This window comes from Triticum urartu, chromosome 7A (assembly GCF_056163025.1).
Source record: "Triticum urartu cultivar PI428250 chromosome 7A, HENAU_Tu73, whole genome shotgun sequence".
Taxonomy (NCBI): domain Eukaryota; kingdom Viridiplantae; phylum Streptophyta; class Magnoliopsida; order Poales; family Poaceae; genus Triticum; species Triticum urartu.
The window spans coordinates 6328866-6355133 of NC_141879.1; the positions used below are offsets into that span (position 1 = coordinate 6328866).

At 46.2% G+C, this 26268-nt stretch overlaps 3 protein-coding genes and 1 pseudogene across 4 annotated transcripts; 2 read left to right on the plus strand and 2 right to left on the minus strand.

Annotated features, from left to right (window-relative positions):
• LOC147956773 (uncharacterized) overlaps nt 1-26268 on the minus strand; it is a 215713-nt pseudogene that overhangs the window by 19661 nt on the left and 169784 nt on the right.
• Nucleotides 11467-12468, plus strand: LOC147956774 (glycine--tRNA ligase, chloroplastic/mitochondrial 2-like). Its single transcript, XM_087533055.1, has 4 exons — nt 11467-11568; nt 11670-11751; nt 11850-11935; nt 12023-12468. Exons 1-4 carry the CDS (start codon nt 11467-11469, stop codon nt 12119-12121), a joined length of 369 nt encoding a protein of 122 aa, XP_087389181.1. The 3' UTR covers nt 12122-12468.
• LOC125524017 (disease resistance protein Piks-1) lies at nt 12618-25837 on the minus strand. The gene is given in 10 exon segments (XM_048689096.2): nt 12618-13050; nt 13132-13378; nt 13380-15686; nt 15835-16825; nt 18390-18574; nt 23554-23602; nt 24048-24094; nt 24204-24379; nt 24703-24939; nt 25587-25837. Coding segments are annotated over 3 exon segments (3396 nt in total). The 5' UTR covers nt 16704-16825; nt 18390-18574; nt 23554-23602; nt 24048-24094; nt 24204-24379; nt 24703-24939; nt 25587-25837; the 3' UTR covers nt 12618-13050; nt 13132-13158.
• LOC125524019 (disease resistance protein Pik-2) lies at nt 17154-23046 on the plus strand. 2 transcript variants are annotated; one of them, XM_087533012.1, is made up of 4 exons: nt 17154-17767; nt 18313-18493; nt 18924-20008; nt 20632-23046. In XM_087533012.1, the coding sequence occupies exons 3-4, from the start codon at nt 19011-19013 to the stop codon at nt 22772-22774; spliced, it is 3141 nt and encodes a 1046-aa protein (XP_087389138.1). In that variant the 5' UTR covers nt 17154-17767; nt 18313-18493; nt 18924-19010; the 3' UTR covers nt 22775-23046. The 2 variants fall into 2 exon arrangements, with proteins under 2 accessions (XP_087389138.1, XP_087389139.1); XM_087533013.1 differs by lacking the exon at nt 17154-17767 and adding an exon at nt 17783-17877.

Below are 26268 nucleotides of genomic sequence, written 5' to 3' on the forward strand. Positions count from 1 at the left end.
GAGGAGAAGTTGAGGGAAAATTCCGACAGCACGACGGCATGGTGGTGATGGAGCTCGTGGTTCTCCGGCAGGGCTTCGCCAAGCACTACGGAGGAGGACGAGGTGTTGGAAGAGGGAGAGGGCTGCGCCAGGGGAAGGGTGCGGCTGCCCTCTCTCTCCCTCACTATATATAGGGGGAAGGGAGGAGGGGGAGGCGCCCTAGGGTTCCCTAGGGGAGGGGCGGCGGCCACAGGGGAAACCCTAGATGGGTTTGGGCGCCCCCACTCCTTAAGAAACTTGCCCCCCAAGCCGGGAGGGGCGGCTGCCCTAGGGATAGCGCCCCCACCTCTCCTGGTTACGTGAGATGGGGTGGCAGGGGCGCTCAGCCCCTTAGTGGGCTGATGTGCCCCCTCCCCTTGGCCCATAAGGCCCCCCAACGCTTGCTGGGGCCTCCGAAACCCCTTTCGGACACGCTGGTCATCACCTGGTACCCCCGGAACAATTCCGGACTCCAATACCCTTCGTCCAATATACCGATCTTCACCTCCGGACCATTCTGGAGCTCCTCGTCATGTCCGGGATCTCATCTGGGACTCCGAACAACCTTCGGTAACCACATACTATTTCCCATAACAACTCTAGCGTCACCGAACCTTAAGTGTGTAGACCCTACGGGTTCGGGAACCATGCAGACATGACCGAGACAACTCTCCGGCCAATAACCTATAGCGGGATCTGGATACCCATGTTGGCTCCCACATGTTCCACGATGATCTCATCGGATGAACCACGATGTCGAGGATTTAATCAATCCCGTATTCAATTCCCTTTGTCTAGCGGTATTGTACTTGCCCGAGATTCGATCGTCGGTATCCGATACCTTGTTCAATCTCGTTACCGGCAAGTCTCTTTACTCGTTCCGTAACACATCATCCCATGATCAACTCCTTGGTCACATTGCGCATATGATGATGTCCTACCGAGTGGGCCCAGAGATACCTCTCCGTCACACGGAGTGACAAATCCCAGTCTCGATTCGCGCCAACCCAACAGACACTTTCGGAGATACCCGTAGTGTACCTTTATAGCCACCCAGTTACGTTGTGACGTTTGGCACACCCGAATCATTCCTACGGTATCCGGGAGTTGCACAATCTCATGGTCTAAGGAAATGATACTTGACATTAGAAAAGCTTTAGCATACGAACTACACGATCTTTGTGCTAGGCTTAGGATTGGGTCTTGTCCATCACATTATTCTCCTAATGATGTGATCCCATTATCAACGACATCCAATGTCCATGGTCAGGAAACCATAACCATCTATTGATCAATGAGCTAGTCAACTAGAGGCTTACTAGGGACATGGTGTTGTCTATGTATCCACACATGTATCTGAGTTTCCTATCAATACAATTATAGCATGGATAATAAACGATTATCATGAACAAGGAAATATAATAATAACTAATTTGTTATTGCCTCTAGAGCATATTTCCAACACTCGTGTCCACCCGGTCCTCACTCCCAGTTTTTGGAGGTCTTACTACATCAATCTCGACACTCTCATCCTCCTCTTCCGGCTCCGGGAGGGGATTAGCGAGATCGGCACAAAAATCATCCAGCACCCGGACCCCCAAAGCATCAATCTCGGAGTCATTCATGGGTTTGACGGCAGCTAAGTTACGAATCATATCTAAAGCCCTCTCGGCCTCTATATCCAGCAAATCATTTATGGAATTAGAAATTTCACCCTCATTACTACCTAGTGAAATCCCTAATTGGTTTGCATTATCAACAATCTCATCGTTCGAAAAATGCAAGATGGAATTAGAAGTATTAACCGACATACCAGTAGTGACCTGGACATCACGAAGCTTGGCCACCCTCATGGCGCACCGCTGCTGCATGTCGTCCAACTCCGGACGGCCCTGAAGACGGCAGCTCAACCGTCGGCCCTCAGACGCCTGGTCCGGAATCCCGTCGAACGTTATCACCTCCTCCCGAGTGAAGTTGCCCGGGGAGTGACCTCTTGTCACCCCCGAACACTCAACCGGTCTCCACGACCGGAAGAAGGCGCCGAGTAAGTTGATGGGGTACCATGGGCCGCCTGACCACGCTCCCCATCCACCCCAGGCCGCTGGCCAAGAGTGCTCGCCAGCGCCAACGGTAGGGCGGCCACCCTAGGCGCGGAAGGTGAAGAGGGCTCCGAGGCCACCCGCCCCGAGCCCCCTCCAAAGACCGGACCTGCCACCTACAGTCCCGGCCCAGGGATAGGTGAAGAAGGCGCCGAGGCCACCTGCCCCCTCCCCCCCCCCCCCGAAGATAAAGCCTCCATCACGGTAGCCCCGACCTGAGCGAGAGGAGAAGGGGGCGTCGAGGCCACCTGCCTCGACCCCCCTTCAGAGCTCGGAACCACCACCTGCAGTTCCGTCGTCTCAACAGTATCCGAGGGAGGCGAGAACACTAGCTCCGGACTCCCCTCCGCGCAAGAACCCTCCATGCCCGGGCCCTCAAAGTCCAACGCAGGTAAAGAGTGCTCAAAATCCTCAAAAGACTCCACCCGCTCGCTCCATAGTCTCGGAGGTGCAGTAGCAGGCTCGATAGACCCAAATCTCAGAGTGGTCGACGGCACCGAGGAAGGAGGCGCCGTCCCATCCCCGGTCGTCTGAGCAACAGACCCCGGTCCCTCGGACATCTCTCGTCCAGGATCAGCGACCGGAGTCTCCTTAACTCCCGCATCGTCATCACCCTCGTGCATATCAACGTCAGTCACGGTAGGTGCCTCAGCAAATAGGCTCTCATCCTCAAACTCAATCTCAAGGTTGTAAATCTGGCCTCAATATGCCCACTTGACCACATCAGGCACAAACTCAATATCCAAAATACTAACCAGTAGGCGAGCAACCCCATGAGCTCTAGTAAAGGCCATATCTACTCGCTCAGGCTTTCCCACCATGATGCCCAAGCTAGCAACGACCCTAGCATCCTGCATAGGCTTCGAAGGAGCTTCCGAAAAACGCAACCAGGCTTGGGTAAGAGGTTTACCCTGAGGCTCTATCAACTTCCACTCTTGGAACTCAAGGATGCCCTCAGTGCCTGGCACTTTGCACATCCCAAAACTCAGCAGCCTCTGCTAATCCTTCACTGTCGGGAACTCAACCCTAAACAAATTTGCCTCGAGACTGACAAGCTCCCAGTGGAAGTCTCCTGGCGCAAGCTCCCGGAGCCGCTGCACAATCTGGGTCTCAGAGACTTCTCCTTTGGTCACTTTGACAACCCCAGTGGTCACACTCTGAGCCTCATCAGGAACCTCCCTCTCGGTCGGAGACTCAAAAAACGTGAGCTCGGCACAGTACACTCCATGCATCATAAGAGTCGGTACCTGCTCCCTCAAAAGCGGACATGCCCCCGAGTCATGGGCTGGTTTCCCACATGTATCGCATAAAACTGCCACACACTCAGCAATGAAATGGCCCTTTTCGCCACAGCGGTAGCACAACATTCTTTCCTTCTTGCGCGCCCACTTGGCCGCCCTGTCCAGATCAGTCCTGTCAGAAGCCTCCACCGACATATACCCGACCTCAACATTCCCAGGAACCTCCACATCAGCCAGTGCCGTCACCACCTCCATAGCCTGGCTAGACAACCCAGGCTCCTCAGTAGCCCCGCCAACAGCCGTCTGGTCAACAACCACAGAATGCTGACGTGGACGATAGCGGCCACCTCGACCGCCTCGGCCACCACGATGACCACGGAAACCACCGCGGTGACGATGTTTACTAACATATCTTGTAGGTTTACTAACATCCCAAGTTCGCTAGGAAATGTACCATTTAGGTGATTGTGGCTCAACTTTAGAAAGTGAATCTTTAGGCAGTGCTCAATTGATCTTGGTATTTGCCCAGTTAGGTTGTTTGATGACAAATCTAGATACTCCAAGTTGTTAAGTGATCCAATTTCTTGTGGCATATTTCCCTGGAGCAAGTTACCAGAAAGGCTCAGGTTAAGCAACATCGTTACCTTGCTGATTTCTCTTGGAATCTGTCCTTCAAGCTTGTTTGATGAAACATCAAGTATCCCCAGCTGAGTTAATTTCCCTATACATGATGGTATTACTCTAGTTATATTGTTGTTTGATGCATGTAACACAGTAAGTTTGTAGCACTCACCCCAAAGATGAGATAATCTGCCGAACAATTTATTTGAATTGACATCAATATAGAGAAGATTTGGATAAGCTCCCATCCCGATGATATCTCCTTCAAGGTTATTTCGTTCAAGTCGAACCCTTACTAGGCTCTTACAACTTAGCAAGCTTGATGGTAAGGGTCCAACCAAGTTGTTGCCAGAAGCAGACAAATGTTGTAGCTGACCGTCCAGTAGCAGACAAATGGTAGTGGTAGTGGTAGTAGAGCAGGAAGGAGATGTTGCAAGTGTTTTTGGGTGGGCTGTGTTGGGTTGCTGCCGTCCATATTAAGGGCTCGGCGGGCCTCGGAGCACCGACTATGATCAGCAGTTCGCACCTAAGCATCCTCGCCGCTTCGTCCAGCGAGGAGCCTGACCCTGAGCTTGGGCTCGGCGGTAGGATCACGGTGCCGGCACTAACTTGGACGACATCGCTCGGGCGCACGCGATCAGAGCCTGATCTCCAGCGTGGACATGACGGTACGTGACAACAGTTCTAATATGGGCTGCTTTAGTTATTTGTAGGTTATATATAAACTGAGCCCGATCTCTGGATTTACTAATTAGCCAATACTTTCTGTCTCAGGGTCATCTGGCGAGCCCGGTCTTGTACACGGTGCTACTCCAACGCGGAGTATCTTCCCTGCTTAACCGCCCTCTGGCCACCCCGCCACCCTGCCGCCCGCCGGCTACCCTGCCATAGTGTCGCAGCAGCCACTTAGCCGGCGTGCCGGGCAGGCCTTGTGCAGGTGACTGAGGAGGATGACGCAGTGGCTATGGTGAAGGTCATGCTCGGCCGCGATCTCTTACATATATATGAGGCGGCAGGTCACCGAGGAGGATGCCGCAGTGGCCATGGTGAAGGCAATGCAGAGGCAGAGCAATGTGTCAATATGAGGGGGCCAATGCCCCCCTCCCCAACTTTGAAACAATTTTTGAAAGAAAAAAGGGAGGGCTTACATGGGTGTAAATTGCAAAAACCCACCACAATTGGGGACCCTAATTCCGAAAACCCCTACCATTCAGATTTTTTTTTCAAAAGCCCACCATCTTTGTGATGACAGTTTGCAAAAAACGCTGATCAGTTGATAAAAGTTGTTTGACGGAAAAACTGACAGCTGGGTCCCTCCATATATGATGATGTGGCATGCAAGAACTCACAACGTTTGATTCAAATATGAGGCTGGTGTAGGGCCCACCCATCATTCTCACTCCCACTCTTCTTCCTCCTCTGGTCAATACCAACACACTCGTCATGAACGCATTGGTGCCCTCACCATCATCGTCCCAGCCACGGGTGCTTGCCAGGAGACTCATGAGAGCGGGAGAAATGGAAGGCGGAGCTCACCAGGAGCTTGTAGTCGATGCAGGGGTGGCAGAGGAGCTCGGGTTTCGATGGCTTGGTGCGTGGCGGCTGCTGCCGGAGCTAGCAGGGTGATGACGGGAGGTAGGAGGAAGTTGTGGGGCTCGTCGTGAAGATGCCCTGCGGCACTGGGGTGTTGATGCAAAGCATCTGGGGGACACAGCGAGGTCTGGCGCTTGACTTCCCGACCAAACCGAGCTTCACCTCGCCGAGTGGGCAGGGGAGAGGTCTGGAGCTCGGCCTCGTCGGAGCGGGACGGCGCGATGTGTGTGTCTGAATTTTGCTTCTTCATGTTGATGTGTGTACCTGAATTTTGCTTCTTAAATGTAAACTTAATCACCTAACTGTGATAGTGGCAGGGATGCATATGAGAGAGGCGAAGGTTAGGGTTTTGGCTCCTCCATTCCTGCTAGTCGGATCGGTGTTCCACTCGGCTGTGGCACCCTCTTGGAGAAACATGGATGTGTGTGTGTGTGGGGGGGGGGGGGAGGGGGGAGCTAGCTACCATCTGGTTTGGGTGGGGCAAATTGTTTGGTTTTGGTACAAGGGGGAGGAGTTGAGATAGCAACGACGGCGTCTCTACTAAATAAGTCCTCCTGGCTCCACCTCTATTCTGGCATTGTGACGTTTGCCAGTGCCGGGAAGCGAATGGAAGTGGGTCTATGCCGTTTGAATCTTCTTGACAGGGGAATTTGTTGATTATCAACAACCGTCGCCACCTCAGCACTTATCATGCAGCAGAAGCTAGGAGCAACATGAAAACAAGAACCCAAGAAGTTGGTTGAATATGCAGACTGAGCTTGTCCTAAATTTATGATTATTCTTTGGTGTTCCTCTTGGAGTTCAGGCACCTAATGAGGTATCACATTTGTGATTGAAAAAGGCCAATTTATGTTTTTGGACTGATCACCTAATTATTATTATCTCATCAATCGGATGTTTGTCAACAAGTTTTCTTATTGTGCTTCATAATCATGAAGTATATTTTTTTTTCAATTCAGGTATGCATTTGCAGCGAATATTGTTCTTTTACTATATGTATAGACCAAGTGTGCTCACAAGTAGCGATGATTGAGCGCCAGAGAGTTGAACGACCTTTTTTAATATTATGAAATTGTATTTTGGTTGACAATTAAAAATATATCCCTACTCTTACATATTTGTGCTTTCTGTATAATTGTAACTCTTTGGAGTACAACAAGTATGTGTGTAGATGATATATGAGAACGTGTTCTAGAGGCTGCCCTCATATTTTCCGCCTTAAATTGTTTATTGGAATGTTATTACTTTTTTCTTCAGCCAAATGTGTTTGGTGAGAAATTTTTTTTCAAATACATAAACAGGTGAACGACTTATAACATTACTTCTGCCAACCTTCACCACTCAATATCTTTTTGTACAATATCTCTTTATTGACTAAAAATTACACTAGATGTTTTATTGTGATGAAGTGTAATAATGCTCAAAAACATTATTGGTAGCATATAGTTCCGCATCAACGCGCGGGGAATTATCTAGTTAATATATATGACCTTGCCAAGTATAACTGCATGTGGCCGCATTGCCATGCAGCCAGCCAGCCCACAAGCTCGATGAAAAGGACTTGGGGAGCTGATTCTCCTCATCGACTATGTATAGATACTTGGAGAAGAAACTTGACATCATATCCTATTCTCTCCGTTCCTAAATATTTGTCTTTCTGAAGATTTCAATAAATGATTACATAAGGAGAAAAATGAGTGAATTTATATTTTAAAATATGTCTATATACATCCATATGTTGTAGTCTGTTTGAAATCTCTAGAAAGACGAATAGTTGGGAACGGAGGGAGTACATGATAGGAATGATATGAGAGCTAGCCTAGCCATCGTAGCCTTCACGTATGTATGGATGACATGGTGCAAGTTGGATATTTCGTGCGTGCGCAATTCCTACTCTCAACGTCAGACCTAACACATATCAGTGGTTACCCACTCTTCACCGACTCAACTGAGTTGAGATTTTCCGCATAGCACTCTAGCACGAGTCTTCTTCATCTCGACAAAGTTCGGTGCTTAAATAACTCGTGGGTGATTTTATAAAAAAAATGACAAAAGATAATCATGCTGGGCAGTTTTACCCTGCACCAAATAACCTGTAATTTTCTGCACGCCATAACAAAATGAAGATTTAATATCCTAACGCACAACTCCACTGAGTCATTGCAAACTGCGTTGCCGACTTGTTTGCGAATTGTCCACTGGTGATACCTGTGAATTTGTGGGAATTTTTTCCCCGTGTCCTCCCTTCTGTGCGTGAGGAACCGATGACTTTATATCGGAGGGAGGTAGGGCGATGAGGCTCTCCCGACGATGCGCGCCACCAGGGTTGTTCGGCCGAACGCACCGTCGGGAGAGATATGCGCCAACGCATCTCATCTTGCTATCCTGTCCTCTTTTCAAGCTAACCATCCATCCTTATCTAATCACAAGCGTGCGTGTGACTCCACGAGGTTAGCAACCGAGTTGCCCAACCACTTACACATCAGGTTTAGGGCGTTGCCCGGAATATTTTAATTAAAATATCCATGATTAAGCATGCATCCGGTTCTGTTTCTTTAGTCCACACTACAATGGCCATCTTGAAAGAAATAGGACCGATCTGAATATTCAGTGTGAAACTTAACCGCACTCCACAAATATTCAGCTTCCGTATCACTTGCCACTTGAATAGATTTATTATTTAACTCAAAAATATGACTTCCTAACTTCACCTCATTTTTAATAGCCACACTCCTAGGAGGGCACTAGAAGAATTTAACCCAATTGGTTTGTGTAAATTACCTGTGACTGTGAGCCATCTTCCATTAAACTGCCACTCCTTCCGTCTCCTTTTTAAAACTTAGTGTTCGGACCATCTTCAATAGCAATTGGATGCCAGAAAAAAATGCAGACTCCATCTTCCTCCTGAACAAGCACAGGACGGTGGGAGATGCCGTCCCTCATTGTAGACTGTATTGCGATCGCAAACTAGGACTACCCCCACCTAAATCTGGAAAGCATCAGGAACCCTAGCTTCTAGCTACAGATCCAACACTTAGAGATGAAGCCGCGATCAGGGTCTCCACTCAAGCTCTGAAATAGGATGGCTCCGGCACTGGCGCTGGTGCCGCTGCCTGCAAAATCATTCGCTCGCCACCTCTCCGGTTTCTCTCTCTGTCTCTCGACTCCTCTGCTCCAGAGAGACGCCCGCGGTCCAGGGCCATGTGGCTGATTCGGCTGGAATTAAGGGTTCTGTTTCAGGTGACTGTCCTATACTGTGAAACATAGCATTGGCACCTAAGATAGTTTTACAGAGCATAGCGCGACGCCGCAAGTGGACGCCCTGCAGGAATGGTGGCCTTACCCTCGTCGCGGACTCTCAAAACTGGCGTGCAAAGGTTTCGACAGGGTCGTGTGGAGCCTATGGATCAAGCGCAACGCGGGGACATTTGACAACTCGCCGAGCACGGCCGCGCACGTGTGCATTGGCATTGTGGCTGAAGCCAACTTATGGTGTAGAGCTGGCGCTGTGGGGTTGCAATCCTTCTGGAGATAAAGGACTAAGTAGGATTGAAGGCACCTAATCGTTACCACTAGTGCATTGCCGTTCTCCCAACCCGGCTTTGGGGTCTGTAACACCTTGTAAATCCTTCTCGTTCACACAAGTCTTTTGCGTGTTTGCAAAAAAAAAAAAAAAGATTATGTGTGTGTGTGAATGATTGATGAACCATGTACAACTGAGCTCGATATGAACAAGAAATGATATACTTTCATGAGTGCTTTGTTTAATTATATGGTAATTTGCCATTGCACCGAAGAGTATGAGTGGAGATATATAATTTTGTGGTGTGGTGTTGCTACCATCAAGTAAGGCACCGAAGAGTTTGATACATCTAGCTGCCGTCATTTCGATCGAATATAAAATAAAAGAAAGAGTTTGATACATCTACCATTAGCGTGAGGAGGCTACAGCCAAATATTCAGAGTTGAGAAAACAGAGCAAAAGCAGAAGAAGTTAACTACATCCAACAGAGAAAGCAGAGTTGAGAAACCAGAGCAGAGCAGAGGAAGTTCAGGTTAAGTCCCTGGGCTTGAAGGTTGCCTGGCGCTGGCACCATCCTTTCCTAGAGCTCGGGTCAGGGGGTCGCGGCTTGATCTCTAAGTGTTAGGTATGGGTGTAAAAGAGGATAGGCAACATCTGCGTCCATCCTGTTGTCGGAAGGAGGAAGATTGTCTGGCCCCAACAAGAGTAGGATACCTCAAGACACAGGCAAACATTCAAAGCTCAGGAAACAGAGCAAAAGCAGAGGAAACAACATGCAAGTATTCCGAGTCCATCTTTGTCCTCTGCATTATGCTTTCGCGAAGCTCGCTGATGACCCATCAACCTGACGAAGATAAGTCGCTGGAGCTCAACAGAGTTTGCAATCAAGGCCCTGGGCTCGAAAGGCAGACAGAATTAACAGCTTCATCATCACGGGATCTCCCGTGGGTGAGCAGGCCGGATGCATGAATGACAGTTCACGGTTGACATTCCTGTTGTGGATTCTTCAGATTCTGAATACATAAATTCAGAAACAAGCACACTCGGTTTCGCTCATCATACTTTCTGCCTGGGCCTCCTCTTCAAGTCTGAATTTTCTGCTCAAGGATTCCTTCTGTCTGATAATTGTTCAGCTTTGCTTCACAAATCTGAGCCTTTTGTTTGGCAGGCTGCACGTCCTTTTTGGAAAACATGTTTAGTATTTGTATTCTGCAGAACACTCTTCGTCTAGGGACATATATATAGCAAGGTGTGCTGATCTGCATGCTAGAGGTAGAAGGTTGTTCAGTAGATTCTTTTGTTCAGCATATTCTTATTTTATCTGGCGATTTTTTTTTTCCAAAAAACAGAGGCTGGATAGTCCTTGCGGTTGCTGACAGGTACTTCCTGCACATATATTGCCGTTGTTAATCAGACGCTGAATTGAAAACATATTTTTTTGGTACATACAGAGAACCATGAGAGTCTGCTAATGATATCTTTATTTTTACATATTAGACTGCCTAGTGGGTCAGTTTGGAGCTGGATGTCAGCCAAGTTCTTCAAATGATACATTTGGACTGAGAAGGATCTCTTATGGACTGGTAAGGAAAGATGACACTGCACATACCATTGCATACGAAATATTCTCATAATATATTTTACACATGTCCAAATACTGGTTGAGAACAAGAAGAACTTTGACCTCACGAAGGCCTTCACCTTGGCGGCAGACGTTCAGCCTATAAGAATAGACAGTGACGTAATAAATGAGGTCAGTATATATTTCAGATTCATCACTATGTAGTTTGTTCATGAATACATGGTTTATGAGAAGTGTGATAAAATTATTCTTAGGTAGTACAATTTGTAACACGAGAGACTGGAACATTTTTTGGTAAGTATCTTCTTGACCTGTCATAACAACATCCTCTTAGAATGTACTGAGGATAGACATATAAACATTGTTATAAAACCTGTATGTGAGTAAAATTCCATGTCTTTTTTAACTGACTCGTTGTTTCCTCATTTTGTATCAGGTGGACGAAGGAATTAACTATGAAATAGTCCGGTCAGTGCTTATGGAGCGTGCAAACTGCCCTTACCTAGCATCACAAACGGCAGCTGAAGTAAGAAATCATATATTGCTAAACCTTAAGATCAATTTTTTAATGCTCTGTGGATTAGAAGCTAATTTCAAAGACTGTATTTGTAACCTGGAACTCCATATTATGCGGTGTAAAATATCCGTGTTTACGTTTTATGTGTTTACTAACTTGCTGGAATTTATTGAAGCATCCTGAGTTTTTGGTTGATGGTTTTGCTATGTGGACACTTGCAACATTTTGAGTTAATAAAAATGCCCTTTATCGAAAAATGTGGACACTTGCAGATGGAAGCTTTTTCAAGAACTGAAGATTTTCCAAAAATTGTCAAGGCGTATTCAAGGCCAGTTCGAATTATACGTGGGAAGCAAATTGAGTCTGCTTGGGAGGTATGAGCTGCTTTAGCGTAGACATGTACCAACGCAATTCTTTATAACATACTCAAAGTGCAGCTTGAGTCATGAACCAAGCTTGCTGATGCGATATGCAGGTCGACGCAAGCGCATTCCAGAAAGAAGAAGAAAAGGCCTTGTGGAGCGCCTACTTGGAGGCTGCCGATAAGATCCATCCTGGTACACAACTCTACTATTCTCATTTCTCAAAATGACATGTTTCAGATCTGCAGTTCATGCTGCTCACCTGTACTCTATTCTGTTCACTGCCATTGCAGGAGTCGACATCAAAACCTTCGCCGAGGCATTCCTGCTTCTGATACAACCCCTGGAGGATTTCTTCAACAATGTTTTCGTCATGGCGGTGAGCACAAATCTATGTGTTAGTGTATATATGCACATATCTATACCTTTGCTAATTAAACTTGTATGGTGATGGCCCATGGAACAGGAAGACGAGAGGATCCGCAACAATCGGCTGGCACTGTTGCAAAAGATTGCGAGTTTGACCAAGGGGATCGCCGACCTCTCGGTTTTACCAGGGTTTTAGTTAGCCTTGGAGCAAGCAGGCGGTCGAGATAGAGGGTACATCCCATTTTTGAGCTGGTGTCCTCAAGTTGGAGCCATTTTTTATTCTTCTTGTGTGTTGTGTTGCTGATATTATTTGGGATCCTCTTTGATTGGAGGATGGGGACCCAGGAAAAACCTATTTGGCATTCATTTAGATCTTACCAGTTTCAAGCAGATCGGGCGGGTGCTCCCTGACGTTGATATTTGTTTGTTGGTGTATAAATTTTCTTTTAAGAAGATTGAAACAGTTGGAGCTAGCCTTCCTTCTGTCTGTTTAAGAAGAGAGATGTATAATATGTAGACGGATATACTCGTAATCTAATTAATTCCAACTGCTTACTCTTATCAATCAGTACATACCCCCCCCCCCCCCCCCCCCACAGCTACTTAGTGATCTAAACGATCTTATATTACTGTGGACCTGTGAAACACTATATAATATAATTTCTGCTTGAGCGTTAGCTCGATCACAAACAAACAAGAAAACTCGTCACATTTATTATTATTACATAATAAGAAGAGAGTTTTGATAACAATTAAGTGCATGATAAAACCTACTCTAGTAGATACGAGGATCAAATTGTTGGGCTCCCTTCAAAGCGATTACTTACTATTAAATAAATTACATGACAATACCGAGCCCTAATTCAAAGTGTTCCACCACTTGCACGGTGCAAGGCAGACGCACCTTTGAAGTGCCATATAGATACAGGTGCCTTTGAAGGGCCAACTCAACTTGGAAGCCTTGGTTGTATATGACAATGGAAATTAAGCAACAGCTAGCTAGCATAAGATGGAGAAAGCCTGAAGAAGAGCCATAGATATATAGTTGAAGATGGTTGCAGATAGATTTGAGGCAGTCATTAATTACGACGATGAAATAACCAACCAACCTGCAAATTAGGACGACTGTACAAGTAAGTGCATTAGTTAGCTATATATAGTGGCGGTAATAAATAAAACAAGGAAAGAGCCAAGAGTATGTATTACCTCGGCAATACTCGTCAAGAAACCCAATCACCTTTCTTCCTCTTCGTGGATCTCCTCCTCCTCGATCTCGCTGGCCGTCCCACTGCCGGAAACCTTTCCGCTCTCGTTCGCTGGAAAAGTCTCTTCCTCCTCCTCCTGGATCTCGCCCCTCCCACCATTTGGAGTGTCATTGATCTCGCTTGTTCCACTGCTGGAAGACTGTGCGCTCTCCTCGTTCGCTGGAAAGTCCTCATCCTCGCGGCCAGAGAAAGCAGATCTCTCTGGGATGCTCCTGGGCTTCTTTCCTCACGACGTCAATCATGGCGCTCATGCACGGGCTCCTGCTCTCTGCTGCTCCTCCGTACCATTCCTTGCTGCATCTAAATTCGACCCACCAGAGGTCTCGGAGGTGCTTGATACCCAGCTGAGGGTCTTTATTTGCAGGTGCAGGTGGCCCACCGTAGAACTGGAACTCGAAGACGAGCTTTTGCAGCTCCGGCATCGCTCCTTCCTGGAAGGTGACAACCCGTGGCATGCGGCTGTCAACAACGAGTTCCCTCAGGCATGGGAACCCTTCACGGCTGATGGCTATGGGATCTCTCGGGACAACTTCCAACCTTAGCGTGAGAAATTTCAGGTTGGGCATCTCCCGCAGAATCTTGAGATCCTGCTCCTCCAGTTTGCACATCCTGATGTCCAAGGACCCAAGGTCCTTGAAGTGATCCTTGATCCACCCTGGAATTCCCATATGTTTTCTGCCAACGATTAGCCCGCCACTTTCATTCAACCAATCAATAAGTTGAACGGACAGGATCTCCCCGGCTAACTCGGACACAAGATCACTCTTCTTCCAGGCTTGGCGGACGCACTCGGGCACTCCCTCCAATTTCAAGAGCTGACTAGCTTCCCAAGGCAGTGCACTGATGGTATCGTCTAATTTCAAAATCTCCAGCTTCTTGAGCCCTTCGATTTCCCTTGGTATCTTCGTCACCCCTGTACCACTCAAGAGCAGCCGCTTCAAATTCTGCAGTTTCCACATCTCACGAGGCAGCTGTGTGAGCCCTCCGTTGAAACTCAGGTCCAAGGTCTCTAAAGGCTGCAGGTCCCCAATTTCATTGCCTAGCCTTGTGATGCCTGCTGCACACACCACCAGTGCTTTCAAATGCTGCAACTTCCCAATCTCCGGAGGCAGCTCTTTGAGCTTGGTGCACTGCAGGTTCAGATTCTCCAAATTCTGGAGGTTCCCGATCTCACGTGGCAGCTCCGTCAGCCTCGTCCAGCTCAGGTCCAGAGTCTCTAATTGTTGCAGACCCCCTATCTCCCTGGGCAGCTCTGTCAGCTTTCGGTTCGGACTCACGGCCAGAGTCTTCAATTGTTGTAGGTCCCTAATCTCACTGGGCAACTCTGTGATCGATGTGAATCTTACCTGCAAAGTCTCCAGATGCTGTAGCCTTGCTATTTCCGGCGGTATCTCACTGATTCCTGTCCCTTCTAGGCCGAATAGGTGCCTCACACGGAGCAGTCCACATATATCCTTCACATGCTGATTTCCAAGGGCCTCGAAATCCAGAACAGATATCCAAAGAGACTGTACGAATTTAAGATAATGATGATGATATTGAAGATCCAACACTCGCACACGTTCCAACTTCTCAAAAGGGACACATCTCTCAGCACCTTCAAAAACAACAAGTGATCGAATCTGGGACCAATCCAGTTCCAACAAGGTATCCACCACCTGCACCTCACCATCATCAACTTGATAATCGTCGATGCATAGCCGATGGACTCGACATGCATATGCCAATCTGATGTCGGAACTGCAAGTAATGAAATTATCTTCACGCGATTTCCATCTAAGGAAATTTCGCATCATCGGGTTCATTTGGTAGTAGGGCATGTCCGATAAACCCTCTAGACGCAGCATCAACCCTCTGTTGCAAAGCTCTTCAAGATAACCTTTTGCTATATCCTCTTTATAAGTAAATCCTTCAGCAACCCATCGCATCACCAGTTGATCCCTGTAAAATTGGTAATTCTCAGGGTATATACTACAGTATAGCAAGCAAGTCTTCAACATATGGTGAGGAAGATCGGCGTAGCCAAGCTGCAAACTCTCTACCAACGGTTCAAACCCTTGTGTGTTCTGAAATCCATTTCTCTTAACTTGCTTCTCAATCATATCTTGCACATTACATGCCTTTACATGTACTCCTAGTTGTTCTTGTTGCTCTCGGACCATTGCCATTGCTGAAAACATGCAAAGTAGTGCTGACGGCACACCACCACACATGCGCACAATAGGATGGTCACCGTCAAAACCTTGTCCAACCATGTCAGGCTTCATCTGAGTAGTGACATCTTTCCTATAAAATCCATAGAGCCACCTTTTCTTAAGAGAACTCCATATAGGATTCATTTCGATGTAGAGCTTGCTATTATCAAAATCATCTCCTGGTAGAGAAGCAATACGAGTTGTGATGACGATTCTACTGCCAAGATTATTTTGTGGAAAAGACCTCCTGATGATGTCCCATTCTTCACGATGCCATATGTCATCAATTATTACCAGGTACCTAGGCAAGTTGATTGCACGTACAATTAAGATAGTTAGTATAGACAGCTTGACCAAGTTTAGTTAGTAGACAATCTAAATTTAGCTAGCACTACACATCTCAGAAGACATTACTTAAATCGAGGTTGTTTTTTTATAAACTTGCGCACCTTTTGTTCTCTAGGAAATTGGATATGGTGTGGATGAGATCTTCCTGTGTCCTTGCTTGGGTGCCAGCAAGTGGTTCAGCTCCTACTTGTTGGAGAATACTTGTGAGGACCTCCTTCATGTTGGGATTTGGAGCGACGGACACAAAAGCCCGTGACTGGAACTTACTTTTAATCTCCTCATCCTCGTACACAAGGTGGGCAAGGGTTGTTTTCCCCATACCAGCCATTCCAACAATGGATGCCATTTTTAGCTGCGGCGGCACCGTTGTGGTCTCTTCTTCTTCTTCTTCTCCTCCTCCTCCTCCTCCTACCAGGAATGTGATGAGCTCATCTCTCCAGATGTCCATACCAACCAGCTCCGCCGCATCCTTGTGGACGAATGGAGCTCGAGGAGGAAGCGGTTTGCTGGGAGGGCTGGATTTGGAGTTTCTTCTGGAAAATAAGCTGGAGAAGGGTTCAACAGACTTGTTCTTCTCCCACTTCCACTTGCTGCGGCACCGGCCCGACACGTCATCTACCCTCTTCTTCAGATCTTGGAAAGGGCAGCTGGCTTCGATCTTGCTCTGCACCATCAAGTGCTTGTTTCTGCGGCTGGGCTCCATGGTGAGGATGAAGTCGTCGATGGCGTCGTGCACATCGTCGGCGACATCCAGCGCTTCCTTCTTCAAGACCTTGGATTCCGAATCAAGAATCTCCTTGTCCCATATCGCCCAAAGGATGGAGTGCACAGACTTGAGCTTGGATTTGATGAACTTGACGTCCTTGCGCGTCGGGCGTCGAAGCTTGTACTCGCGGCCAAGCAGAGCACCCAGCTTGGCTACGACGGGCCCCAAGGCCCCCGTGGCTGCGGTCACGGGAGCTCTCTCCATTGCTCAGCTAGGCCGTGCAGGCTGTATGCACTGGAGAGCCGGAGCAGGAGCCGGCGGCTGACCTTGTGAATTGTGTCTATCTGGGTGGAATGTGGAGATCAACCTCCAAATGGTTACTTCAGCTGGTTATCATAGCAGAGGTGAGATTAAGTTATGCCTTCTCCTGCCTTGCAGCAAACCCAGATTCCAACAAATAGAAAAATGGTTCTTTGTCTTGATGATTTGGCAAAGCAGGAGGAAGAGATCGATGTGCTTCTTTTGATTTTTCTAATGAATGAATGGCTACTCAAACAAGACAAGCATCTCAAACGTATTGGAGATGTTTTTACTGCTTTTGTTTCGGAAAAGCAGTGCTCCATTTGTACTAGCGAAGCAAGGAACAGAACAGGATGCTCGCCTTAATTTACTTGCCCCAAGAACAGCATGCATTCCTTGGAGAACCAGCAAAGCTACTCGGTGCTTTTCCAAAAGAATCACCCTTCCCTTTTGTTTTTCTTTGTTATTGTGGAACACTATCATTTCGAGCTTTGCCATTTTGATTTGAGCGTACTGATGTAATGATGAATTTATAATGTGTGTGATTCTTTAGTGTCTTCCATAATCCAGAGAAAATGTTGTGCTGATAAATGACGAAATGACGCTAATGAAAACTGTTGCATCTTGTTCCTTTGGTCGAGTCCCCCTTCCACACCTTTCCTCGAATGAATCAATAACGCACCGCCGCTTCTTTTTTATCTGTGTCTTTGGAGTGAGTGACTGAGTGACATACTTCAGGAATGATGCTTCGCTTCTCAAAGAAGCAAAGTTCATGCATGCAGCAAGCAAAGCAGCAAAAGCAAAAGCCCATCAGCTTGCCAACTTTACTTGTGTCCACCACCATCCTTGGTTCCCCGCCCTCTACCCAAGAAACCAATCCAACACAGACGCTAGCGCCGCTCGCAGTGTCCCTCCTTCTGCCTGCTAAATCCTCTGCCCGGCCAGGAGCCACCACGCAGGCCTCCGCCGCTGACACCTTCGACGGCGGCCACTGACTGCTAAAGCCTATTCGGCGGCCAGCATCGCAGGTGCTCCCCCTTGTTTCTCTCTTCTTTTTGAGGGAAGAGAGGAAGAGAGATCGAACCAATCAGGAGCATAGCCTCTTGTTTTCTTGCCATGTTGACAAGAAAACTAGGAAGTATGTAATGTCTACAATTGCCTGAAAATTAATTTCATAACTGTGCAAGCATGGACAAAAGTTGCGATACCTACATTTTGTTGATTTTCGTTTCAATCTTGTGGTTAATTAGCCAGATCTTCTAGCCGTACTACAGGGTATACTAGATGCCTAATAAACAGAGTATTATCTACTAGCATCTACCTTCTATCGGTGAGTAAATTTCCACCTGAGTACAAATTGCCATATTTCCATAGGTAGGTTATCGGGTTGGGGACAATTTAGTGTTTCATGTTCTGACTATATGTGCCTAGCCTTTACCTAAATTATTTTTCTCACCATGATTGATGACCCGCCTTTATGCTGTTTTTCCGTTTCTTCTATAGACTAGCTCTGTCTATACTTGATTTTAACTTTCTATGGCCCACTCATCCTTTGCTGCACTTGCAACAACAGCGAAGGTGAAGATGGAGATTGTGGTGGGTGCATAGGAAGCAACCATGAAAATAGAGTTTGACAGGAGTACACCGCACCTGCTTCCACCTTCCTGTGCAGCCACTGCCTTCGACGGTGGCTGCCCTGCCCAGTGACTGCTCAAGACTCTTCAGCGACCAGCAGCTTATTGTCCAGTTTGCAGGTGCCGCTTCTGCCCCCAACTCCAATTTCTGTTGTCTGGTAGCTTTTTGTTCCACTTGCCATGGCAGTTGATCTTGGCAACCTACCATCATTGCGAGCATGTTTTTCACTCAATTAATTAGCACTATGACATATAAAAAGTACAAATTCGAAAATCCCATGAAGTGCATAACGTCCACAATTTCCTCAGCATTATATGCAATCTTCATTTTTGATTAGTGGTGTTGATATATATTGTGGTCAGCAAATTCTATATGCAAAAAATACAGTCATTGGTAAAACTTTTGTTCGTATAATTTCTCTGATCGGGGGCAAATTGGTATTCGCTAGAAATGTTCCATGATCTGATTGTGGAGCTTTTTACGATTAATTATTTTTCTAGCCATAATTCATGCTGACCCTTATCTTCCTTTTTTCCGTTCTTTTCATAGATCAACAACTGCTGAGCACTGTCTTTGCACTTGCAAGTTACAACAATGGGGGGCAGATTGTAGTAGTGAAGATCACAGATAAAGAAGATGGAGTTTGTAGTGGGTGCTTCAGAAGCCACCATGAGATCTCTCCTAGGCAAGTTGGGTGGTCTCCTTGCCCAAGAGTACACTCTGATCCGTGGCGTCCGCGGCGACATCCAGTACATCAGCGACGAGCTCGCCAGCATGCAGGCCTTCCTTGGCGACCTCGGCTCTGCCCTGGATGACCACGATCGCCGGCTCAAGAACTGGATGAAGCAGATTCGTGACATGGCATACGACATGGAAGACTGTGTCGATGACTTTGCTCATCGCCTCCCTCAGGACTCTCTCAGCGATGCAAGATGCTCCTTCATCGTGACGATAGTCTACGAGATGTGGACGTTCTGGCCTCGCCGCGACATTGCCTCCAAGATTGCTGAGCTCAAGGTCCGGGCACAGTACATTGCTGAACGACGCAGCAGATATGGAGTGAACAACCCAAGCCCAAGAACAAGCTCTGGAGCCGGAGCAACCCATGCTGTTATGTATGGCATTGCTGAGCATTTGGTGGCAAGCCGTCAGCTCATCCGCACAGAGAACCCCGTGGGAGTGAAGGTGGACATGGAGAAGCTCCGGAGTTGGCTAACCAAACATGATAAAGGCTCTCATCGAGCTGTTGTGTCCTTGATTGGATTCGGTGGTGTAGGAAAGACCACCATTGCCATGGCATTGTACAGAGATTTCAGGAATGAATTTGATTGTCGGGCATCAGTCACAGTGTCTCAGAACTTCGATGAAGATGAAGTCCTAAGGGATGTTCTTGGGCAAATCAAGCCAGCAGACAGTCAAATCAAGACAAAGGAGGAGGTGCAGGAGGGCAGCAACACAGGGAAGGTGGAGAAGAAAAGTCTAGCGACAAACATTAAAAGTTCAGTTAAGCGAGTTGTGCCACTGCTCTCTGGTCACAGGCCGCAAAGCAATGATGGCAGCATGCAGAGTAAGATAGAAACAATGAATCGCGACCAACTTATTGAAGAACTCAAAACGCGCCTGCTTGGAAGGAGGTACCTCAAAATCATTTCCTTGTTTTTTTCTAAATTACTCGTAGTAAGTTAGTAACGACTGTGTATATGCATCAAGTGTCTAAATTGTAGTAATGCTGCGATAAAATTGTGTTGTTTACCACAGCAATTTCATTCTGAAGCATGTACAATGGTGAAAGAGAAAAGGGAAATTTTTTCAGAAAATAAAAACCATATCTAACTAGTTGAGCCTTGATAATTAAACACCTAGTTAAAGTTGCACAACGAAGTTTCATAAAAAAAAAGGTTGCACAAGGAATAATTGTGGATATTTTATAACTGAACGTCAACTTGTTACAAATAGCAAATTTTATAGCTGAACCTAGTCAAGTATAAATAAAAATTTCTGTAAAAAAAGTCAGCAGGTAACATACTAAAATTGGACCAAAAACTGGAATCAAAATCAGAAAACTATATCCATCCAATTCATAAAAATATGGCAATTTGGACAAAGGTTGGGTCAAACTAGTTAAATTTGTGTTGAATCTGAACATGTATAAGGCTCTCTTGGACTGTTTGGAGGATTTTTTTTTCTCAGTGGTATGAACTTAAATAAGCTAAGGATGCTTCTTCTCACTTGTATTTTGTTTCCTGTTTCTTGGCAGGTATCTCCTCTTGATTGATGATATATGGTCTGTACAAACATGGGAGACCATTAGAAATTGGTTGCCACATGATAATAATAAGGATAGTAGAGTAATAGTAACTACAAGATTTCAAGCTGTTGGTGCAGCTTGCTCAGAAAGACATGGAACTGATTATCTGCATACAGTTAATGCCCTAAGTGATGCCGCCTCCAAAAGTCTATTTCATCAGGGTATTCCTGAATCCCCAAGCAGCCAAGAAAGCGAAAGAATGGATACTGTTGGTGCTGAGTCCTCTGAAGGAGATGGAACTGATCATCTGCATTCAGCTAATGTCCCAAGTGATGCCAATGCCAAAGGTCCGTTTGATGACCGTGTTCCTGATCCACAGAGAAGCAAAGAAAGAGAGAAAGAAGAGGTCCATGAGGAGATATGGAAATATTGTGGGGGGCTGCCTTTGGCCATAGTCACCATGGCTGGCCTTGTGGCCTGCAACCCAACAAAAGACAATGACCATTGGCGTAAAGTTTGCAAGTCATTATTTCCAGAGCAAGTAGCTCCCCTTACATTGGAGGGGGTGACAAGGATACTTGATTATTGCTACAATGATTTGCCAGCAGATCTCAAGACCTGCTCATTGTACTTGAGCATATTCCCCAAGGGCTCGAAAATTAGTAAGAAGCGTCTGACCCGGCGGTGGATATCAGAATGTTTTGTTGCTGAGAAGCAAGGGCTGAGTGCGGAGGAAGTGGCAGAAACATACTTCAACCAGCTTGTAAGCAGGAAGATAATACGCCCTGTGGATCACAGCAGCAACGGGAAGGTAAAATCCTTTAAAGTTCATGACATGATCCTGGAATATATCGTGTCCAAGTCAAGCGAAGAGAATTTTATTACTATTGTTGGTGGACATTGGCTGATGCCAACTCCTAGCAACAAAGTCCGTCGACTCTCCATGCAAAGCAGTGGTTCCAAGCATGGGAATTCAACAAAAGGCATGAACTTGTCTCAAGTGCGGTCACTGACAGCATTTGGAAGCCAAAACCGACGACTCCCATTCCATTCATTCAATAATGGAATAATACAAGTGCTTGATCTTGAGGGCTGGAAGGGTTTGACAGATAAGCATATGAATGACATATGCAAAATGCTTGTGCTGAAGTATTTGAGCCTCCGACGAACAGAGGTTTCTGAGATTCCATCAAAGATCGAGAAGCTCCAGTATCTAGAAACTCTTGACATAAGGGAGACAAATGTCGGGGTGCTGCCAAAAGCTTTTGGACAGCTCAAACAGCTCCGTAGCATGCTTGGAGGGAACAAAAACACAAAGAAGGCTTTGAAGTTGCCACATGAGAAGAATAAGGAGCCGATGAAAGCACTTCGGATCTTGTCAGGGATTGAGATCGGTGAGGACTCATCAGCTGTAGCAAGCCTTCATCAGCTGACAGGGCTAAGGAAACTTGCCATTTACAAGCTCAATATAAGGGAGGGTGGTCAGACCTTCAAACAATTACGCTCCTCCATTGAGTACCTCTGTAGCTGCGGTCTGCAGACATTGGCAATCAATGATGAGAGCTCTAATTTTATCAACTCACTAGACACCATGACCACTCCTCCAAGATACATCATCGGCCTAGAGTTGTCTGGCAAGATGGAAAGGCCCCCACAGTGGATCAAAGAACTCAATAACCTCTATAAGCTGACCCTTTCTGTGACAGTTCTTCGGACTGATACTTTCAAGCTCATCCAGGACCTACCCAAATTGTTTACGCTCACCTTTACACTCAGTGCAGCCAAGGATGATAGGGACATAGTGGACATTCTTGAGGAAAATAAACAGCTTACTGACAGGGAGATCATTATTCCACCTGGGGGATTCAAGAGTCTAAAGCTTCTTCGCTTCTTTGCAACTATGGTTCCAAGGCTGAGCTTTGCAGTTACAGGAAAAGAGGTAATGCCAGCACTGGAGAGGATTGATATGCGGTTCGAAGCCTTTGAAGGGATTTACGGCATCGAGACTCTCGAAAGCCTCCAAGAGGTGCATCTCAGTGTTGGTAATCAAGCAGATGAAATAACCAAGTTCTTGGTAGATGATTTGAAGGACACTCCCAAGTACTTGGATCAAAAGTACGCCAGCAAGTGGCCAAAGATAATCACCGAGTGAAGAGATTGGAATATGTATCTTTAGGTTGACCAACAAATCATCTGGTATGTGTTGTATCATTAAGTGGGGGTTGTTTCATCAAGTCTGCGTCACCTTCTCGAGAGCTAAATAAACAGACTGCATCCACTATTGATTCTTGTGATGCATATGTATGTGGTACTGTTGAATCCGTCACTGATTCTTGTAATTTTTACTTCTATCGTAATGTTACTTCCATTATTGATCTTTTTGAACTTACCTCGTGTTCGGTTATGGTATGTATATATCCTTCAGTTTGTGTTTGATTGAGATTTCTGTACCCTATATTTAACTAAATAGCAGCCACATGATTCAGTTGGTGTATGGAGGTCTCTTGCCCAAAGTGCTGGAGTTTTAGGAAGGTAGATTGCCTTCAAATGCATGCAGGCAATGTAGAGTTTGTGCTAACCTATTTTACCAGGAACTCCCGTTTTGTATGTGTTTGATTATCCCCGTTATGTATGACAATGCTCGAAGATTTCTTCTTTGCGACCATACTTTACCAAACTACACCACGTTTTGTGTAACAGCCAATTTTTGTGTTTGGACATTGACAACAAAGTCATTTATTTTATCAGAGGAATTCTCGAATGCATATAAGTTCAATATAACCAGTAACAGTTTTTGGAATTTTGGCTGTGTATACATCCAAAATGTAAGGTTTCAGAGAGCTCAGGAGAGTAGATCCTACAGTCAGTTATCACAGAAATGGATGCTAATCTGAAGAACAAACCAGGAGCATGGGGGAGAGAACAGGGTACCTCATCTCGGCTGACAAAGCGAAAGAATGATGCGAAGTGTCAATATGATCTGCTGCCAAGAAACAGAGTAGTTACTACCACTGCATAGCGTGTCGATATGATGTCCTGGAAAAAACATTCAAGCTTGCTTGTACCCAAAGAAAAAGAACATTTTCTTTGGGAACAAACCCCAAATGTATATCAATGCTCAAAGATTTCTTCTTAGTGACCATACTGTAGCCAACTACGACATGTTTTGTTTTTGGAAAGGGCCGATTTTTTGTCCAACTCTGGACATTGACAGCAAAATCATTTTACTGTATCATAGAAAGTTTGTCTCCCTACACATAAAGTTCAATATTACCGGTGAAAGTTTTCGAAATTTTTGCTGCTTATACATCCAAAACGTAAGGTTTCAGAGAGTTCAGGAGAGTAGATCCTACTCCCAGCCATTTAGCACAGAGACGGAAGTTAAACTGAAGAAAAAACCAGGGGAAGGGGGAGGAATAGGGTACCTCATCTCGGCTCTGAGCAAAAGATTGATAAGAAGTGTCGATATGATCTGCTGCCAAAAAAACAGAGATTGTTACACTACTGCTGCTTGCATAGTGTGTCAATATGATTTGCTGGAATTGAAACACATACAACACATTAAACTGCAGCATGCTTACCGACTGTCCATTTCACACTTCATCTTCTAGTGATGCTATATTGACTTGAATTGCACACCTGATGACTGTTCACTTGTAAAGTCTATTGGTGGCAGCACAGCTCTGCTGTGATCATGGTGTTTCCCTTTAGTTACACCTTCTGTTGAGATGCAGATATGCTTTTATCTGACCATGCACTGAAAAACCACAACACTGTTACAATGCCCAGGAGCAGTCCAATGATACAAAACCATAGTTGGGACCAGAGCTGTTCTTATTAAGGTAAGAATATGACTGTTGAAAGTAAGACATGAAATGTTAGAAAAAACAATCTTATACATATCATACAAAAAAATGCCTCATTTATATGCCTCATGTATGTTAAACCACAAATTAAAAAAAAAACACAAAGTTAAACCATCCTGAAAGAACCAAAGGGAATATAACAAGGCTAGTGGCACAGATTCACAAATATAACAAAGGGAATATAACAAGGCTAGCAACAAGGGGAATGACTTACTAGGTCACCTTCAATCATGTCCTTTACGATCCCCTCACGGAGGGTGATGGTCTCCTACTTGAAGAGGTCCTTGGTGACCTTATTTTCCAAATTGAGCTCTGAAAGGATGTGACGGCCGCGTGCCCGTCCAATGCCATGGCTGGACTGCAGTGCGCACTCCACCCTCTTGTGGTTAGGTATCACAACACCACCAACACGAATGGAATCAATGAACCGACCGTGGCCGAAACCTCCGTCCTGTCAAGTCAATGATAAAACCAAAGAATGGAGTTAGCAGCCAGCATACATCTGTCGGTACAAATCTTATTATGACACGAACGAAGCACTCGTTGCTAGTAAGAGAGCAAGTATGTACGCATTTGTTGGCTGAGAGGATTCGTTGCTGGTTAGAGAAGCACTCATTGCTGGTAAGAAGGTGTTGCCAAGTAATGAAAGAAAGGGCAAGTGTTGCCCGGACACATATCTGGTCTGGTGTCTCTCTGCTCTGTTTTCTCTGTTTGTCTCTATGTTCTTTGTGAAACCTGGAGACAGTGGATGCGAGAGATCGAGAGAGGGCTGTCGCCAAGGAGAGGGCTACATATAAAGGGACATTTTTATTTGCTGGACTAAAGGAAAGAGAATTACAAAGGGTTGTTCCTATAACACCCACATAAGCATGTACGCTGCCGTGCAAAAAAGAAGAAAAAAAATCACTATCCGGTAACATGCTAGGTGGACGGCAGGAATTCATGATTCAGAAGCAAACATCCACCCAAACACCAAGATGGTTCATGATTCTGAATGCACTCAGAAGCAGCAATGTAGCTAGACACAGTGGAACAGTGAACTAGGACTAGCCAGACACCAATGGAAACGGAAGCTCAGTCAGGAATAAAAACAAGCACCTGGCGTGCAAGCAGGCACGCAGGCTGACCCAGTGGAGATTCCACCGGCCGGGAGACAAGGAAGAACCGGAGCTGCCGGCGCTCGCCCGGCGAAGGAACGACCACGCGCGTGGCTGCTGCATGCTCCCGCCGTCGAGGGTCACGTGGTCGTCGTCCGCGCCCGCCGGGATCTTAGCTTGGCGAGGGATGCGATGACCGGAAGAGGACGGGCTCTTTTTTTTTTTTTTTTTTTGAGAATTCGGAAGAGGACGGGCAGAATGAAGCTTACTTCGATGGATCATGGTGGGCCGTCCAGCGTCTCTGAATGAAGCTTACTTCGATGGATCATGATGGGCCGTGCAGCAGCTCAAATAAAAAACAAAGTAAGCAATTGGGCCAGTAGTTGCCCGCCCAGCAGCATAGGACTGAGAGCGACCAGCTGATAAAACTTGAACGTTCCCTCAAAAAGAAAAAAGAAACTGATAAAACTTGAACCCCTAAAAAAAAGGGCTGATAAAACTTGAGCATCCTAAAAAGAAATTAAGTCTCTTCTTGTTTTTCTTAAACCGCGCAACCGCTCGCCGTGTCAGCCGTGCGGTGCGCGATCCCCCCACCCCCTAGAGATGATCGAGATACCAAAGCTTTTGATATGAGTTATTTTAGTATCTACTCTCGTGAGCTCTCTGAAAACTTACTCCTTCGG